Here is an 18,327-nt window from a genome sequence, read left to right as displayed (position 1 = left end):
TAGGACGGTTTTCAAACATATTCTTGCCTTCAACTAATAATCCTACATACATGCATATTTCTAAAAACTTTGTAAATCTACATGCATATTTCTAAAAACTTTGTAAATCTACATGTATCTACATGTAAATTTCACAAAATACTCAAATTTAACAAACAAAGATATCTATTTTAAATTCACACTCATATTCACTAGATAGGTCACAAAACCACAGAACGTAACTCAAATGTACTTCTTCCCATCCTATCAGTGTACTGTCACCATGTCAAGATAACACACCTTTGTTGAAATGGAAAATATAAATATCTTCTCATTTCACTTAATTCTTGCTCATTCTCTGGCCTCAAGTACAGGCTCCTTAAAACTCACACCAAGTGAGACCTGCTGCTCCAGGTTTGACCCTTGAGAGTCCCTAAAGGCCCCAAGCAATATACAAAGGGATACATGGGCCCCCAGCCTGAATGCAAATGGTCCAGAGCTAGTCTGATCCAGTGGCATCGTTAGGTCTGATCACTGAGTCTGATCACGGAGATGTTTCTAGCAAAAGAACAGTTAGGCTGTATAACAGAGTGGCCTAAAGGAGGGAGGAGTAATCAAGCACTGCACAGTGGACACAAAGCTGGAAGAAGCACACACCCAGATGAAAAGCTCTGTATTTTAAAAAAATGATCTAGCTATCAAAAACTCAAGGGAAATCATTGAGCGTGGCTATGTACATTGGGTATGTATCGAATTATGTTTGATGCCAAAAAACGGATGTGACTATAGCAACCCAAATGTCTGACTGGATATGTTGTCGATGCTATCATTATACAGATTATGTCTCTATACTCTTTTAGCGTTCCTGGCAATCAAACTGAGGAAAAACAAACAATAAAAAAACCTTTTGTAAATTGTAAATCAAATGAATGTGTTTCAAATAACGCTATGCTTTGTTAAGCAAGCCTGTCTTGTTTGATTGGTTGTGAAAGGTCAGGCTGGGTCAATGGCAAGGAATGCCAGGCCAGGAACTCGACAAACAGACACAGCCACTGCCTATGGTATTAGTCTTGTAAATGATGATGGGCTATACAGGTGTCTTTTTATTTTGTCCAGGAGCCCTTGATTTCGTAATCCCTCCATGCTCATTCTCTCACTTTGTGTGGCAGTCACAAATGCACCGCTATGCAATACATCTAGTTTATAGAAACTGCTTGTAATGGAACACTGTCTTAAATATTACACCGTGATTCATATTTGAATATTAACTATCCCCAAAAAGAAAATGTTTTAGAGTAAGCCCGTCTCTTTTATTAAGATTAGTATGGGCTATGATTTTTGAGCAATTTTCATGAGAGAAGTTGCCCATGCCATGCCAGAGCAACGGAATATCCCTTTTAAGGGGGGAGGGGTTATGCCCCTCCGCACCCCCATTGGCCTTGTAGTGGCAGTGGAACAGTGGAACAGTCTTTGGGTGGTGCACGGGCATCATTTGCTTGATTGTCCACACCTGAGAAGTTTATTCAAATGTTTATATTTATCAAGTCAATGTATATATTTATTGAAAAATAAACCCCTATTTTTTGTAAACTCTGTGGTCTGTCTCCAATTTATCTCAATGTGGGAAATTGTATTATTTTGTTCAGTACCCTCAAATGTGAATAAAATGATCAGAAATACTAAAATCTTTATTGTTTGAAAAAAGCGGGAGAAAATATTAAGAAACAGACCTATCACATGAACATCCCCACTTTCAGCAATGGCAATGACTGAGCCATTAACTGATGACAGTCATCACATTGAAAGATTTGGAATGGCTTGACCTTCCAATTCTAAGTTCATCTTTACAGCTGTTTCTGTTGTCAACTAGGTTTGCACTTGTGGCTGCTGTAGGTGGTGTAGATTCGTAGAGCACACAGATGGAGCCATCCTCTCCTATCCGATAGGACACTTCGTATGGGTCGACCCACATGGTGAGCTCACTTGGCAGTAATGAGAAAAGTTGCTCACGGGTCAGTCCTGTGGTACTAGCAGCTTTGCCTATCAAAGGGTCCATTTTATGATTGATCCGAATGCAGCGATACCCCGAGCCTTTGCAAGGGGAATGAGGAAACCAATGGTGTTCATAGTGCTCTGAAATGAAGAGAAAAGACAATGCTCACTAACAGGATGTTCCTTACATTGTTCTTTATGATCTTCACGTAGGCTTACCATGCTGCCACAGATGTAGCTGTTGTTCATAAAATCATGTTATTGTAATATGTATTAACATGACAACAATACCAGTAATATACATCTATTTAAATATGTATCTGTGATTCTTTGCACTTTAGCTAACAGGTTTTGATATCTAAACACAATACTTGTACAAGACGTGTGCCAGTCTTACCTCCCAAAGCCTCCTCCAACGAATGACTGAAATTTTGTAGTTGCTCCTCCGAGAGCAGTCCAGTTGTTCTTAGCAATCTTGCGACGAAGCAGGCAGCTGTGGATACCTCAGTTTTCATTCTGTCACGTCTGCTTTCTCACCAGCTAAAATAAATAGATTTTTACTCGACTATAAAAGGTAACCTCGGTGAAAACCTGGAGTCGAATAAGACACCGTTATTAGCACTTCAGCTAGCAATTATGATTCTGTGTGGAGTGACAAAATTCCTCATATCCTTTGTTAGCCAGCGATGCAATAACAGCAAAAACTAACCTTTTCCAATACGGTTATACGAGTTGACTTATTGTAACTACTTTGTTAATATTCACAAAGTAATCAGAATAAAGATGTAAAGGTAAAGCTTTCAAAACAACGGTGGAAATAGACTTAGGTCTAGTGCTGCCACTGGTGTCGTTTCTCAGTCTTTTTTGTGGATAGTAAACATTCCCGAACACCCCTATTCTTGGGAACCAATTGCATTTTGCGATGTTGCTACGTCACAAGGCTACATTTACCAGCTAAATGACTAACATTATGATGTTATTACACCAGAATTCCACTTTTCTATCACTTTTTTAACCCTGTCATCCCTGAATAACGCGCGTTGTTCAATATTTGCTATCTTTGTCAAATTAAGCTAACTTTGGGACTGAATTTTCTAAATGTATTAAAGTGCAAACACATCAATCAATCAATCTATAGTGATGTTAACCGTGACTCCCAAAGCTCCGAGGCGCGTGTAAAAACGATGAAAAATGTTTCAGTTAGGATTTGTATCGCAGCTTGATTCGCAAATTACGACATGACCAATGACGTTCGAAGCTTCATTTCACACACACACACACAAACACACACACACACGAACACAACTAAAAAAATGCTTGTAGTGTGCAGAGGCATGTTGCGAGAGTTAGGCCAACCACTTTTCCCCTACCTTGATGGAAAAAACGAGGTCAAGGAAAGATGTGAAGTACAATTCATGACGACCTAAGAAAACACAGCCGTGTGTGTGTTTGTGTGCACCTGCATTTATTTAGGCCCACTCCCTCTATTCATGAGTTTAATTTGTTTCCAAACAGGACAAATGTACAAATCTATAATGAACTGCATTGAACCTTTTTCTATACTATCTAAATATCTATTTACTGGCTGCCTACACTGTGTTAAAGAATTATTCACTTCACTTCACGTTTTAAAGTGTAACATCACCCTAAAATGTGTTTCTTGACTGGACTGTAATGAAACACATCATTGCTGGTGTTAATAATGACAAAACTCCCATTTTTATAAAAATCACTATTTTATGGATTGAAAACAAGCCATCTACTGTTTAAAATCCCACTCAACCTTGCAAGGCTAATGCTGAAGTATATGACCATTTGGTACGTCATGAAATGGGCGGCCCACCTGGCCCAGCCAGAGTGTTAGTCTCCATCATTTTCATTTGCTGATCGAGACGCATTATTCACAGGAGTTTACACTGTGCAAGAGGAGATGAGGAAAGGAGGACATATGAGCGAGGAAATACAAGTGGAAAGTCTTTTTAGAGATGGGTCTTATGTCTGTGGTTACAACTACAAGGTGTACTTTTGGCGCCTCAATGCAAATATTTCAGAATGCTTGAGGTATAGCCCAAAGTGAAATTCCCCTCCCCTCTCTGTTTCTTCACATCTGTCAACCTACAATTTCAAAATAAGATTTTATGCGGTTTATGAATGAAAATAAATGATCGGTCAAACCAAATAAAGATCTTCATATGCTTGAATTATCATCAAATATGGCAAATATTAACAAAACATTGATGATTGTGTTGCATACAGGAGCGTGTTTAAAAAACAATACATTCCTACCATGTCATGAGAACAGCAAAATATTACACCTTGTTAACAATATTTCTTGACTGAGAATTCTCCATGTTTTAGCAGATTTCAACAGCTGGAGTATGGTTAGCCTTCTATCTAGGTCAATATTGTCTGCAATTTCCACAGACTTCGACATAAAGTAGGCCTTATTCAATTCAGAGTTTAAAATAATTGAAGCTTTTACTTCTTAACATGCTGTTTTTTCAAAGATGGGTTTATATGAATAATACTTGCTGGTGTGCAATCGTGTCTTTCTTTTGCACTATAATAACTTGTATTCTACTGTACTTTATTCAGGATGGAATTCATTTAATAGCACATTTAGTCTAGTTTATGGATTTAAGTGTTATTGTGATGTTAGCATTTAGCATTTCAGACAAAGAAAATAATGATGATGAATAATACAATTAAATGTGGACCTGTGTCAATGTAGGTACAAATCATTGCAACAACCCCAATTGTTGTTTGCTGCCTCACAGATGACAATTACATAATCTACAGTAGAACGGATGTTTTATTTGATCTTAAGGTCCTTTATTTTTTTATGCTGGATATAATGACAGGGTTGATACCACCAGGTTTGTCATTAGTAATTGACATCTCTAAGAAATGATGTGTGTGTGCGCAAGCATCTCTCATTTTTCATGTCTTTCTTTGACTTCTCCATCCTCGTTGCATGCCTTCCTCGTTTCCTTCATGTTTTTTATCAGAGGGAGGGGCTAGGCTAACAGAAGGAAGGAATGAAGGTAGAAAGTAAAGAAGGAATGGAGGATTGACAAATAATATAAATGATTAGCACACTCTGGTCGGATAGTCAAAAACAAAAGGAAGGGATATAGCCAAGGGAAGGGAGGAGAGAGGGAGAGGAGAGAATCAGAAACATGGCAGATTCATTCATACGCGTATGAGCATGCTAGTACACATGTGGCAAATATACACGATACATACACACATAAAGATGGTATATACATGATACCTACCAAATTAATAGTGGATAAAATGGGGAGAGAGCATTAAAATATTGTAAAACAGCTTAGTTGGTATACATTGTGTTCATAAGGTTACTATTACAAGGGCAAGCAGAAAATGAGACAGAAAACTATTTTAATGGTGCCAATAGTTTACATTACGGGTAAATAGCGGGGTAGAATTCATGCATGACAGTGTGGTAGGGATGGGTAGGTGTAGGCAGAAGGTTTCTACTAGTAGATCAGGTGGAGAGACTACAGCAGCATCCCACAGCGGAGAGTCTAGAATAGGAGGGGAAGAAAAGACACAAAGTAAGTAGACAGCCTAATATGTGTATATGTACTTAATGGTTATGATGATGAGGAACAATGTTTTCACAGCCATCGGCATTTGCAGGCAAAGGTCACACTATAAGAGAGAGAGAAATTTCGTTATTAAACATCAATTTATGAAACATTTAGATAAACAATTAACACCAGGTAATGTGACCACTTCATCAGGAGTAATGCCTTACAATGTCACAAAGAAGGAAGAGACAAAGAGGGAGATGTTATGTTTAGTTTTGTTGAGTTATATTTAGCTGACATGGTGCCATGGTGGCAATTTTACTTAATACAAGGATAGCAAGGGTGGCAGGATATAACAACAGTACACAACTGGCTGGCAACCGCCACAACACGCGTCACATGCTGTACCCAGGATCCGTTACACAGCACAGCATGCGCTGTCTGTCGCCCAATATTATTTACAACCGATCAACGTGACCCACATCATAAACATCCACCTTCGCACAATTGGTAGCCTAGTGTAAGTGCAGTCTCATTTTTTTGGCACCGCGGTTGTCTTTTCCTAAGTCATAATGAATTCTCCTTCACATCCAGATAACTCGAGGTTTTCCATCGAGGTCAAGGAAAAGTGGTTGGGAAAAGACGAACTATCCGACCGTAGCCTCTGTCTCATTCCGGATACTTCCATCCTAAAATCTTTTGGGGCATCCTAAAATCTTTTGTGGATTGAAATTACTCTTTTGTCCTTTCTAGCTTTCCGTATGACCACAACATTATTCAACCAATGAAAAAGAGTGTATCAGCACCATGCATTACAGCAGAGGACTTCGATCATAGCGCGTTCATTCTGCCTTGTTTATTGTAACATCACCTTATCGTGTATGAAACTTTCAGACAGTACACGAAAGGCTGAGTTTCACTCATACCTACACGAGTAACCTATTAGCTTGCAAGCTAGCTGGCCACCAAAGTAAGTTAACGCAGCGAGGAGTTATGGGCATAGGACACGTTCGTTCTTTTGAACGTTAAGTTAGCTGTTTAGCTATCGTAGTAAACCCTCAACATAGTCTGTACTTTGGAGACTTGGGAGCCCTCGCGCAGATGAAACCTATGTAGCGTTAACTAGCCAGAGAAAAGTAGCTAAATCATAGCTAAGCCCGATGTCAAGCAGTTTTAATTCAGCGGCTCTAGTCTGGCAAAGGTTATCAGATACCCTCTTAAACTACCAGTAGTCACTGTCGCAGCTGCATGAAGAAAAAGTGTTGGAGTACGACAAGATATACTTTAACGGTACTGAATTGCCTATTTTCTCGCAGTAACGTTAACTTAATCCTATGTTACTCATGGAATATCCCCCAAGTAAACGACTGAAAGAGTACCACCACGATGCTGTCCCGGATCCATTTTCGGACGAAGAAGATTTTACTCAAGACGATCTGAATGAAATAGATGTTATAGCATCGCAGGCCATCACCCGGAATATTCAGGGCACAGTTGCTAAAACTCCCGTAGATCCTGTACGTTGTCCAGGAGGACACAGTAAACCAGAGGGCAGAAGAACATTTGCTCTCTCAAACCATCCCGGACCGAGCAGGGGTGTTGAAATCGGCAACGTCAGGACCAGTCATGGACGTAGCGTTACATCTGGTAAGTCGAGGTGGTACTGAAGTGGTATCTTTATAACGTTGCCACTGTGCCCCCCTGGGCAGTCACAAAGAGTAAAATGTGTTATCGTAGCTCCACTGGTAGACCAAAGTGCTAATAAGGACATTGATTCCATACCCATGAAGTTGCATAGTGTGACATGTACAGCTAAGCGACCCCTCTATACAGATCACATGTGCAGGTGTCAAACAGATGTGACAGGTGACATTTACTAAGCAGTTGACTACTAATATCTCATTAGGTTGCAATCTTTTTTTATTGTCTTCTTCCCGATAGGTAATGGCCAGTCAGTTGAGAGGAATGGAGAAAAAAGCTGCTACAGCAAATTGGAAGCACAACATGCTACCCTTTTGGAAAAGGTGGGTGTTTTGGTCATCCCTTGTAGTTTTGTGTTGTGATGTCTTGTTAACAAGGACAACATGATGATGATAATTGTAGTCTTGCTATTCAGCTAAATATTATTTCTTTTGCACTGTGTTTTATTAGTCGAATGCAGTTCAGTGGAGAGCCTTGCATACAAATGTATTTCAGATTGTATGAATATCATGCATTGCATTCCAAGCAGAGGTAGGTAGGGAAAGCAAAAGCTGTACTCAAGTAAAAGCATTGTTACTTTATAATAATAATGACGCAAGTAGAAGTAAAAGTACCCATCAAATATATCATAAAACGACTACTCGTTAGTAGTGAGTAACTTAATTTAATGATATTTTTCACACCTATATGCCCAAAATATAAAAACTGTAAATGCACATTCAAGTGTTAAATCACATTGTGCTACATAAAGAAATAATAAATTGTAGGCTGGCCTATATAACCTCATTTCGGAGGCCCGTCATTGATGGATAACAAAAGAGCAATGACGAACGAACGCTTTCACTACACTAATGTCATGTTATCTAAAGTTATAGTAACTAATATCAAGATAAATCCAATATTATATAAGGTTTTACAAGTACCTCAATAGCATAGGTCCTTCTGAGGAAGCGGTTCCGGGCTCTAGTGTGCGACCAATTTGGCGACCAAAAATCTGTGGATTAAGAATTTCATGCTAAAACTTTGTACACTTTAATACCTGATCAATCTAGCGCAAAATGCCTATTGGTGGATGTGAACTGGCATTGTTCCATTGCTTCTAAACCAGTAGAAATAAAAACCAAATACAACTTTTCTCTGAAAGAAATGTGCTTAAGTTTCTTAATGATTCTCAATGAGTAGCCCTACATGTCGTCACAGATAGGCCTAGGATCCAAGGTAGGATCAGTTTATCGACAGTGACTTGCCTTCCACAAAATCTTCTTACATGATTCTGTATAAGGTGTCCACACACACACACCTTTGTAATTATTCCAATTAATATATCATTATTTATTTCTAGCAGCTCCTTCACTTTCCACCTGTCGCTCTGCTCATACATGCCAGTGCCTAGATCAAGCATAGTATGCACTGTAGTCTGTCCTTTTAAAAATGAAAGGTTAGCTTGAACGGATACCCTTTGTAGATGTGTAGACGGTGGGGGGGTAGGGTACAGTACAACTATATCAAAGTCCTCATAGGCAAGTAGCGCCACTCGGCAGCCATCTTGGCCATGCCAACGCCAAAACAAGATCAAGCTCCTATCTAAATGAATGGAGAGAGATTCATAACTCGGTGAAACAGACGTTAAAAGTACATCACGTAAATCTCTGTTTAAATCTGACACAAACAGTGTGTACATAGCCAAATATTGTGATCAAGATAGAAACACGATTACACAATTACAGCCATATTGCCATCTTGTTTCCACAATATGAGATCATTTTTTATGAATACAAACAGACTAATACAAAACTTAAAATATGTCTGTGTACGGTAGCTGAAGGAGGTAGAGGAGGAGATCCTCATGAAGAATGGAGAGATCCGTGTCTTAAGGGACTCCATCAGGCTGGCCAATCAGGAGAAGGAGCAGCAGAGACTGGCTCTGTATCACCAGGAGAAGGAAAAGTCTCAAGCCCAGAGTGACAGAGAGAAGGAGCTCTCGAAGAAGGTAACTTAGGTGTACTTCTCTGAAATGTCCAGTTCAGTATATGCAAGATTCGCAAAAAGAGTTGAATACTAGTGAGGTTAATGTTATAATCTTGGGTTTGGTGAGGTTTTGCATTTTTAAATACTTATTCTACCTAATGATTTCTAAAGAATCACATTAAAGAAGAAAGGAGGCAAAAAAAGGCACACAGTTTGTATGGAATTATTCAAGGCAATCATTGCCATAGGGGTTAATGATTTATGGTAATTAAAGATTTGTATTGGTGTAACAAATACACTGTCTGCAACTGAGGCAACTACTACTCGTTTCCTCCAGTGTTCCTTATTCATTTTGTCTCAGGTCCTTATCTATCAATAATGTCTTACTGCATTGATAATGTCTATATTGATCTCTGATGAAGTGGCCTCCATTATTGCAGATCCAATCCCTGCAGTCTGAGCTTCATTTTAAAGAGGCAGAAATGAACAAAATGAAAAGCAAACTTCAACATTCGGAGAGAGGAGGGAAACTCCCTGGAACACCCTCTGCCAAAAACAGGTCTGTTTTATTCACAGTGCCTGTATGGTATTCACACTTTTGGAAGTTCAGAACCTTTGTAATTGAGAACTACCCGCAAAAAAACAGTGATGTATTGTGGACTAATCATTCATTCTTAATATCATCCCATGGATGGCAGAAGGGCTTACAGTATGTACAGTACACAAGTGCAGAGATCCATCTAGAACAGGGGTTTTCAACTGGTTTTGTCCCAGGGACCACCATTCTGACCAGAAAGTAATCCGCGGCCCAAAACATTTTTCAGTCCCGTACCCTTCTTTTTCATGTTTGTAACCGCCGCCACGCCCCCTCCCCCCGCACACATATTCTGCCTATGATACTTGTCAGTGTAATTTCTTCGCTGAATATTGGTCTACATCAGTATTTTGGGCAATGCGACTCGGCTATTCAGACATAAATATGTCGACGGGCCCAGGTATATTTATAAAAAAAAACGAATCAACATAGGCTCATGTCGCGGACCCCCTGCAATGCCGTCCCGGACCACCAGGGGGCCACGGACCCCTGGTTGGAAACCCCTGATCTAGAATATTGAAATGAGACCTGAAGGGGACGGGACTCTAAGTTAGTTGAGACGGGAGTAGTGCACAGGTCCCAATCTAAGAACGCAAAAGCCCATCAACTCATCCTAAGACAAAAGACACAAGCAACTTAACATTGTGGACCAATGATGCTCTTGCACTGTAGAGGCAATGAACTGTTTCAGTTGTTATTGGATGGTACTGAGGCTACGCAGGAAACGTCTGGTAATGCTGTGCAGTGAATGAATACATCTGTGTGTGTTGTTTTGACCTTATACGAGCTGATTTTGATAGTGTTCTTTAGGGGTTTGTTTCTGTAACATTAGGTCACCAGGTTATAGCGCCAATATTGTAGTAGGTTACTGTTGGAACCTAGCCAATCTGTAATGACATGAATTAACTAGCTAACGCTAGTCACGTATTATTATTAAAATGTTACGTATTATTATTAAAATGTTAAATAAGTTATATAACTAACAAGATAACTGCAAGCAGCAAGCCTTGCTCAATTGAAGGTTTTTTGGCTATGTGATCTTCCACACTGTTTAATCTATCGCCAGCATTCAGGCTCTCCTAGAATTTCCCAACATTTTCCTGCAGTCATTTTACCCTCCACCCTAACAAGCCTTCCTGGGCCTGCTGCAGAGAAGTATCCCCACAGCATGATGCTGTCACCACCATGCTTCACTGTGAGGATGGTGTGTTTCTGATGATGTGCACTGACTGGTTTACTCCAAACATAGAACCATAGAACCTTCTTCCTCGTGAGTCTTCCACATGCCTTTTGGTAAACTGTAGCCAAGGTGTCATATGAGCTTTTATCAACAGTGGCCTTCTTTGCCACTCTCCCATAAATCTGTGACTAACCCTGGGTGGAGAACCTGAGCAACAGGTTATGTGAACAGCCTCTCCCATCTCAGCCACGGCAGCTTATAATCCCCCTTCAGAGGAGTCACCGGTGTCTTGGTAGCCTCCCTCACTAGTCCCCATCTTGCATGGCCACTCAGTTTTTGAAAACGGCCTGTCCTGGCAGATTTACAGCTATGCCATATTCCTTCCATTTCCTAATGATGGCTTTAACTGTTACTGTGATGGCAATAACCTTTGCGTGGAGTTGCTGTGAGTGTTCTTTTGTCTTCATGGTGTAGTTTATGCCAGGAGACTTATTCACCAGTGACTGGACTCTCCATATACAGGTGTATTTATACTACGATCACATGAAACACATTGACTCCACACAAGTGATCCCATTTAGCTAATTGTGTGACTTCTAAAACCAATTGGCTGTGCTAGTGATTATTTAGGTGAGTCACTTTTTAAAGGGGCTAATTACTTACGCAATTCATCTTGTAAGGGACATGAATACTTTTTTTTGCCCTTGAGAGAATCAAAGAATGGACAATGGTCGGAAAAGCAACACGAACAAAGAAGTGTCGGGTTATACAAATACCTTCAGTCAAGAATAAATAAATGGGATATTAATCACTGGAAGCACTGTAGAGGAAAGTGTGTGTGTGTGTGGGGGGGGGGGGTTAGTCTGTGCTATATGTGTATGATCATGGTTGTAGAAGGCAACAGAGGTTCAGTGTAGCCTTTGTTTGTATGTGTCTCTTTACTAGCCCCAAGATGACTTCCACAGTCACTTTGCAGCAGGACAGAGAGACTCATGTTTCTCCAGGAGGCAGTCCATTCATCACCAAGGAGACCTTTACAGCGCAGTTGTCTGTCAGACCCTCCCCACTGAAGTCCTGTCCTGCAGATGGTAGGGTCCTCATAATGTGAAAAATCATGGGACCAGTATCCTAAAACAGTATTAAGTTGCATGTAATGAAGATATTTCAGGGTATATTAATCTTTGACAGGCTGTGTTGTGTTTTTTGTGTTTTTCAGGTACCAAACAGACCAGAGATGGTTTCGAAAAAGAAACACCTATAAACACATTCCCTGTCCAACAGCTCCAGCAAGGTGAGTTTATTTGCATCACATAGGCAAATGAACATTCCGTCTCAGCACAGTAGTACGTGTGAAGCATCGACAGTACCAGGCGTAGTCATTTATAGGGAAGTGGCTTTCTTTGAAACAGGGATTTTGTGGACCAAAACTGATCCTCTCTGTCCTAATGCAGGGTCAGTGTTGCTGAATCTGTTGCTGCAACATCCGTTGGACCCCAGCTCCCTGGGTCTGTGTCATCTGCTGTGCATCAGCCCCGACTCACTGTGCGGACTCCTCTCTCAGCACGGCTCTCTGAGGTAGAATTATGTTATAAGTAGGGCTGAACGATTTGGGAAAATAATCTAATTGCGATTTTTTTTACCAAAATATTGCCATTGCGATTTAATATGCGATTTTTTTTTTATCCTCTTTTTTTCCCAACAAAACGTAATGAATGATTTAAATATGACCAACACAATATTAGATACATTTAGTGTAAAATATTCTTTCCCACATTTTACATTTTTATTTAACTGCTCATTACAGAAACAAGAACAACAAATCGGTGGCTTTGCCACTGTGCATTTAAGTCATTTAAAAAAAGTCATTTTAAGTAAAAACACTAGGCATGCACTTTTTAAACACTGTGTGCAAAATGTACCATCTTAAAAAAAAAAATGAATTTTTGCGGTTGCGGTTAGAAAATCGCGTTCTATCATATCGCGATTAAATCGCAAATGCAATTAATCGTTCAGCCCTAGTTAAAAGCACTTCGCTTTTTCAGAACAATAGTGACATACTGGGGAGAGCGCATGTCCAGGGGGCAGCAAGGGGTCCATTTTAGTTTAAGGGGTTAGCTTCTGCAACCTGCCCTCAGCCTGGTGGAAATGCATTGTTGCTTTTTGCTGTTTGAGCCAGCACCACTACTTTTTAGGATTGGTTTCAAAATTGCAAACAAACACAGCAGTTTCCACCCACTTTTTAGGACAGATTCCCCTATACAGTGGTGCTAGAAAGTTTGTGACGCCCACAGAGGTTTCTGAAAATCCGAATCAGGGCCAGGACAACATGTCGTCGTCATTGACATAACTATGAATTCTGCATTATGCTAGTAGGAACAGCTCAACAGAGAGGAGAAGGACTCTACACACACGTTGGTCCACCAATGGACGGTTAAGGGAGAGGAAATGTAACGTTTCGAAATGTCGAAGTCTGGACCTAAATCCAACGGAGGGGTTCATATACTTTTTAACATTTAATGTCTGGTAAAAACATTACATTTGTAAATGAATGTACTATTGGCTTCTCTTTATCAATTTCTATAACTTTCAAGATCCGAGATCTAATCTCATTTAGGTCATATTTATGCAGATTTTCAGAAATCTTCAAGGGGGTTCAAAAAACTTTCAAAGGCCACTGTAGTTGTCCTCAGACAAATATTTCAATTCACATCTGACTCCACAGGCCTTGAAGGGGTACTTGTGAAAGGTTAAAATACCTAAAATACATCTGTCACACAAAACAGATCTAAAACTATCCAAAAAGTCATCAGAATACTCTCCAAAAGCACTGTTTGTACATGTATTTGACCCAAGTCCTGAACATCACTGGTTTGCTCAGATAAGACTGTATTGTAAACAACATGTACTTCCTGTCCACTGCCTGTCCTTTTGTAGAGGGTCCTTGTGCGGTTCCAGCACGTCCTCCTCCTCTGCCTGCTCTACGGACGCACGTCTTCTGTCCCGTCCTCATGCTCATTTCAACCAGCTACAGAGCCTGGCCATGTCTGGCCTGAGTGCTTTGGCCTTGGGTTATCCTACACACCCCAAGGTGCACACCAAGGGTCACTTGACTTCAGCCAAAAGTTGCCCAGGTGCAGTGCACCTTCTGCCATTACTGGAGCACCACATCAGCCTCTTTTGCCAGACATTGGAGACTATGGACAGCTCCGTGAAGAGTCCTCTACGTGGCATTTCCCTGTCCAGCTCGTCTGTGAGCCCCCTGTCCTCCAACATTGAGGAGACCCTACTCAGCCAAGAGGACATCGCCCTGGCCTGCGTGAAAGCGGTTCGTCTCATTGTGTCTCAGAGTGACGAGGCCGTTCAGACTCTGCTATCCCAGCCATCACAAGAGGTCACTCTTGAAATGGAAGCATTGGCGCAATCAAACGCGGCACCGAGCAACCAGCAGCCAGGGACCTCCAAAGGAAGGGGAGCCTCAGAGAGGGAGAGAGAAGAGCGTAAACTCCCACAGCATCCTCTGTTCAAGCGGTTGGTTCAGCTAGCAGATCCGACCTACAGCTGTAGCACCACACAAAAGGAGGCGCTTGTGATAGGCAGTCTGGCCACACTGAGTTTGCTTGCACAGCGAGCGGATGAAGGGCAGCTCCGAAGGTGAGCCTCACATACGCCAGACTAATGCATGGAAGCTTTTTGACAAGCAAGATGAAAGAAATGTAATCTTAGTATTGAAAGAATGAAGCAGCTTCGTGGAGTAGGAATACAAGACATGATGTAAAAGCTGAGTTTACATTTTGAACTGTTCTCAAGCAAGTTGTCTTCGCATCCGTTTACTAGATTGTGTATTGTTTGTTGTTTTTGATCGATTTTGCTAAATGAAAGTTGAAACCAAAACTGAAATGAAAGTGAAAGTTTGTAGTTTGATTCCTGGATGGGTTGTGCACTCAGCTACCTCTAGATCTGGTCATTCTAATGTCTTGTCCATACTTTTTTTCCCCTCTCTTTCTAGGTTTGACAGTCTCATGGCAAGTCAGTCCTTGTCACAGTGCCTATCTTTGGACTCCACATTCAACACCATCTTTCTCTCTGTGAGACTTTTGACTATCTTAGTCAGCAGTGATGATATGGCAGAGAAGCTTTGTTCTCATCTATGTGAGTGGTCATCACCCTAACGTCACCACGCTAAAGAAAACTGCTATTTACTGCTCACTTACTCATGGACGGGTCATGTCATCGAAATGTATTATTGTTGTTTACCTTTTTCTCTTCAGATTCTTGTCCCTTTCTCAAAATATTCCAGCTTGTGATTTCCAGACCAGATAAGAGTACTACAGAGGATCACTGGTTTAAACTGGAAATTGAGGTATGTCATCATTCATTTAGATGTTAACTTCCTTGTGCTATTGGTCGGGGACTTTCCACAGTGACCAATCTCAAGTACTCATACCCTGCAGCCTAACCTAACCAACATAACAAGGATGCCCAACCATAGATCCTGAGCAGCAGGATACAACAACAACAACAACAACAACAACAACAACGCACAAGTGGCTGGTGACAACTGCAACACGCACCGTATATTGTACCTGGGATCCATAAAGGCCCTCCTTCACAGTACAACATGCGCTGACAGCAGCCCATAACTGCTAAACAAAACAACATCACTGGCCAACCATAGAACCTGAGCAGCAGGATACAACAACAAGCTTGTCACCATCGGTTTCCTCTCTGGCAATGTAGCCTTTACCCCATGCTTTCCAACTGTCACCTAATCCAAACCCTGCCCTGTACCTGCCCAATGATATCGCTGTGCTGTAATGTGCCTTGTGCATGTTGAACCACTGACGTGGATTCCGCTTCTTCCCTGGTTTTATCGTTGGAACACTGTGCTTGCCTACTGGATCCTTAGACTGTGACCATCATCTTCAGGCTGGTCTTTGCACATTTGAACTCCTCCCCTAGCTGGTCATTGGTATCTCCAAAATTCCCTTTCCATGCAAAGCTACAGTACCTAGACAACGTAGCACCCAAGTGATTTCCTAACTGCCTTATTCATTTCTCCACCTCTGTAATAGCAATCTCAAACACAGTCAAAGGCCACCGTACGCATGGCAAAAGTCCAAACTGCAAGCACCACATTTTCAGTTTACCAGGAAAGTTGGTATTTTCAATAGTAATGAAACCTTCACAATACATGATCCAAGCTCTGAAACCTGTCCTGGGTTCACTCAATGTGGAATTGTACCACCTGCCTAAACTCTTCACATGTTTTTCTACAATAGAGGGAATCACCTCAACTTCAGTATAAAACCTCTCTTCCACCAGTGTTCCCTTACTGATAGAAACACTCCTACCTTTACTAGGTTTCACTTTCATCATTGCCCATTTCAGACTGCCGTTGTACTTGGCTGACAGGTACATGGAGCAGTTGTTGTCAGCGTCGTCATGTCATCCATAGTATCTTGGATGGGAGGTAACCGGGGTCGCTCCTGCAGTCTTTCACCGCCACTAACCCTTTTAATGACCTCCATTGCTGTCATAAAAGCCAACGTTTGAAATGGTACCCTTACTAGCACTGACATCTTCTCAGGGTCCTGAGAGTAACTGAATGCCTTCCAAAGGTACTCGCTAGATGCAAAAATCCCTACCACTGTACTAATTGCGTTCCTCCTTCGGGAAGAATTTGCCATTTTGAGTCCACAATTTCACAAACTGAGTGATTGGGGTGTTTTTATCTTTTACAACCTTAGTTTCAAACCTTCAGATGCTTGCACATCTGACTACAGATGCAATGTCATTCTAATGAGAAATTGATTGCTGATATCAATAAATTGTTAAGACAATTGAATGTGATTTAAATGGGTGTGATCATTTTCTTTATTGACAGATGATCCGGTTTTTGTCCAGGCTCTTCATCCAGAAGGCCTCCCTGTGGACCACTTATTTTGCGACATCTTGTCAATGCAACAGTGAGGTACATGTGAAACTGATGTTGTATACCGCGGTGTTCCCTGAAAATGTATTTTGAGTTCTACATACTTCAAACTATTGATGACATGATTGATAGTCAATGCAATTGGGATCTTAAGTGGGTTCATTGTTACATAAATAACACCGGTCCCATTCCCACCTTCTCACTCAGGAGAAATTGTTGATTTTGAAATCATACATACAGTTTCTTGCAAAATTACTCAACCCTGTGTTGTCACTGTGTTCTTAATTACAAATTACAAACTTAATTACATATTTTGTACAGAAGTGTTCACAATGAAGATGCTGATTTGTAAAATATGTGGAAGTATATTTTGACTTTCAGTGTGGTTGAGTACTTTTGCAAGGCGCTGTAAAGTACATATAAAGGTTAAGGACTGGTATTTAGCAGACACTTTTCTATAGTATGTAACAGTGGTTTGGGTATAGCAGATTCCTCCCGGTCAAATGTTCCCCCACAGCCATTTTGTCAACTCTTTTGCACACAAGGCTTGGGTCTGTTTTAGGGGGAAAGGAAATGGCCGCCTTAAATGTATGAATCCTGTGGTGCATGTGTGGGCAGGTGGTGCGGACCCTGGTGGTTCTGCTGCACAGGCAGTGGCTGCGTATGCACAGCGCCGAGTGGCGTCTGGGCCAGCAGGCGAACTGGACCGGGCCCGGTGTGACTCTTCTTAGGGAGGCCCTCATGCTGCTCTACTGGCTGCTGCAGAACGACTCCAACTTCTCGGACCACTGTCTGGATGTGATGCACATGTACGAGCAGATGATCCCAGCCATCAGGGACACTTTCCGCATGGTCCCCAACCTCACAGAGAGCGAAGGTAAGCCCTCTTTTAAAAAACGAATGGGCAAAAGAGTTCATTAGAAAAAATATGTTTACCGTACTGATGTAGTGGAATTAACTATATGGAGAATTGCAACAGAAAGTCATATTTGTTTCCTTCACTTATTTGACATATCAGTATTAAACAAACATAATATCTGTATTTACTTGTCTCCCTATTTGACTTCTAGAACTAGCACTGGATGAAATCTGTCGCTCTGTGGCTGAGAACGTTGAAGACATGGAGGTTGACGCAGGCTTCTGATGACCCAATCTCTTCATTTAGGGATTGGTGTTGGACTAGAACATGACCAAATTGAATTATTTCTCCAGAATGTCATAAATGTGTTATGAACTTTTGAGGCTGTTTGTATTTTCCTACTTAAGTGTGATTGTGTAACTTTTTGTGTTACTGTATGTCAACTATATGTATGTTAACTTTATGGTCATGGTGTAACTCATAGCTGGCATATGTAATTAAAGGAAGACTTTATCCAGAATCTTTACCTATGTCATATACCCTTGCCTATAGTAGCACACAGTTTTA

At 41.0% G+C, this 18,327-nt stretch overlaps 2 protein-coding genes across 3 annotated transcripts; one reads left to right on the top strand and one right to left on the bottom strand.

The window, feature by feature from the left end:
- Positions 1-1,649: 1,649 nt before the first annotated feature.
- Positions 1,650-3,425, bottom strand: LOC105893506 (protein BTG1-like). 2 transcript variants are annotated; one of them, XM_031567128.2, is made up of 3 exons: positions 3,342-3,425; positions 2,369-2,511; positions 1,650-2,112 (listed from the first exon to the last, which is right to left on the bottom strand). In XM_031567128.2, exons 2-3 carry the CDS (start codon positions 2,484-2,486, stop codon positions 1,757-1,759), a joined length of 474 nt encoding a protein of 157 aa, XP_031422988.1. In that variant the 5' UTR covers positions 2,487-2,511; positions 3,342-3,425; the 3' UTR covers positions 1,650-1,756. The 2 variants fall into 2 exon arrangements, with proteins under 2 accessions (XP_031422988.1, XP_012675385.1); XM_012819931.3 differs by lacking the exon at positions 3,342-3,425 and adding an exon at positions 2,681-2,861.
- Positions 3,426-6,295: 2,870 nt separating this feature from the next.
- On the top strand, positions 6,296-18,280 carry LOC105893508 (ATR-interacting protein). Its single transcript, XM_031568484.2, has 13 exons — positions 6,296-7,172; positions 7,467-7,549; positions 9,046-9,216; positions 9,635-9,753; positions 11,915-12,057; positions 12,186-12,260; positions 12,421-12,544; positions 13,904-14,620; positions 14,976-15,118; positions 15,238-15,329; positions 16,854-16,940; positions 17,520-17,778; positions 17,972-18,280. Exons 1-13 carry the CDS (start codon positions 6,860-6,862, stop codon positions 18,043-18,045), a joined length of 2,400 nt encoding a protein of 799 aa, XP_031424344.1. The 5' UTR covers positions 6,296-6,859; the 3' UTR covers positions 18,046-18,280.
- Positions 18,281-18,327: the final 47 nt, after the last annotated feature.

The sequence above is a fragment of the Clupea harengus genome, chromosome 5 (genome assembly GCF_900700415.2).
Source record: "Clupea harengus chromosome 5, Ch_v2.0.2, whole genome shotgun sequence".
In the NCBI taxonomy this organism is placed as follows: domain Eukaryota; kingdom Metazoa; phylum Chordata; class Actinopteri; order Clupeiformes; family Clupeidae; genus Clupea; species Clupea harengus.
Note: the sequence above shows the minus strand (reverse complement) of the source record. Positions and strands in the feature narration are given on the sequence as shown.

What these genes read in the sequence shown, in the direction of transcription:
- LOC105893506 (XM_031567128.2), bottom strand. Translation starts at nt 2,486, where the DNA reads ATGAAAACTGAGGTATCCACAGCTGCCTGCTTCGTCGCAAGATTGCTA. An exon ending in GTTGGAGGAGGCTTTGGGAG is followed by an intron (nt 2,113 to 2,368) that starts GTAAGACTGGCA and finishes TCTTCATTTCAG; the next exon opens with AGCACTATGAACACCATTGG.
- LOC105893508 (XM_031568484.2), top strand. Translation starts at nt 6,860, where the DNA reads ATGTTACTCATGGAATATCCCCCAAGTAAACGACTGAAAGAGTACCAC. An exon ending in TGGACGTAGCGTTACATCTG is followed by an intron (nt 7,173 to 7,466) that starts GTAAGTCGAGGT and finishes TCTTCCCGATAG; the next exon opens with GTAATGGCCAGTCAGTTGAG. An exon ending in GATGAAGGGCAGCTCCGAAG is followed by an intron (nt 14,621 to 14,975) that starts GTGAGCCTCACA and finishes CTCTCTTTCTAG; the next exon opens with GTTTGACAGTCTCATGGCAA.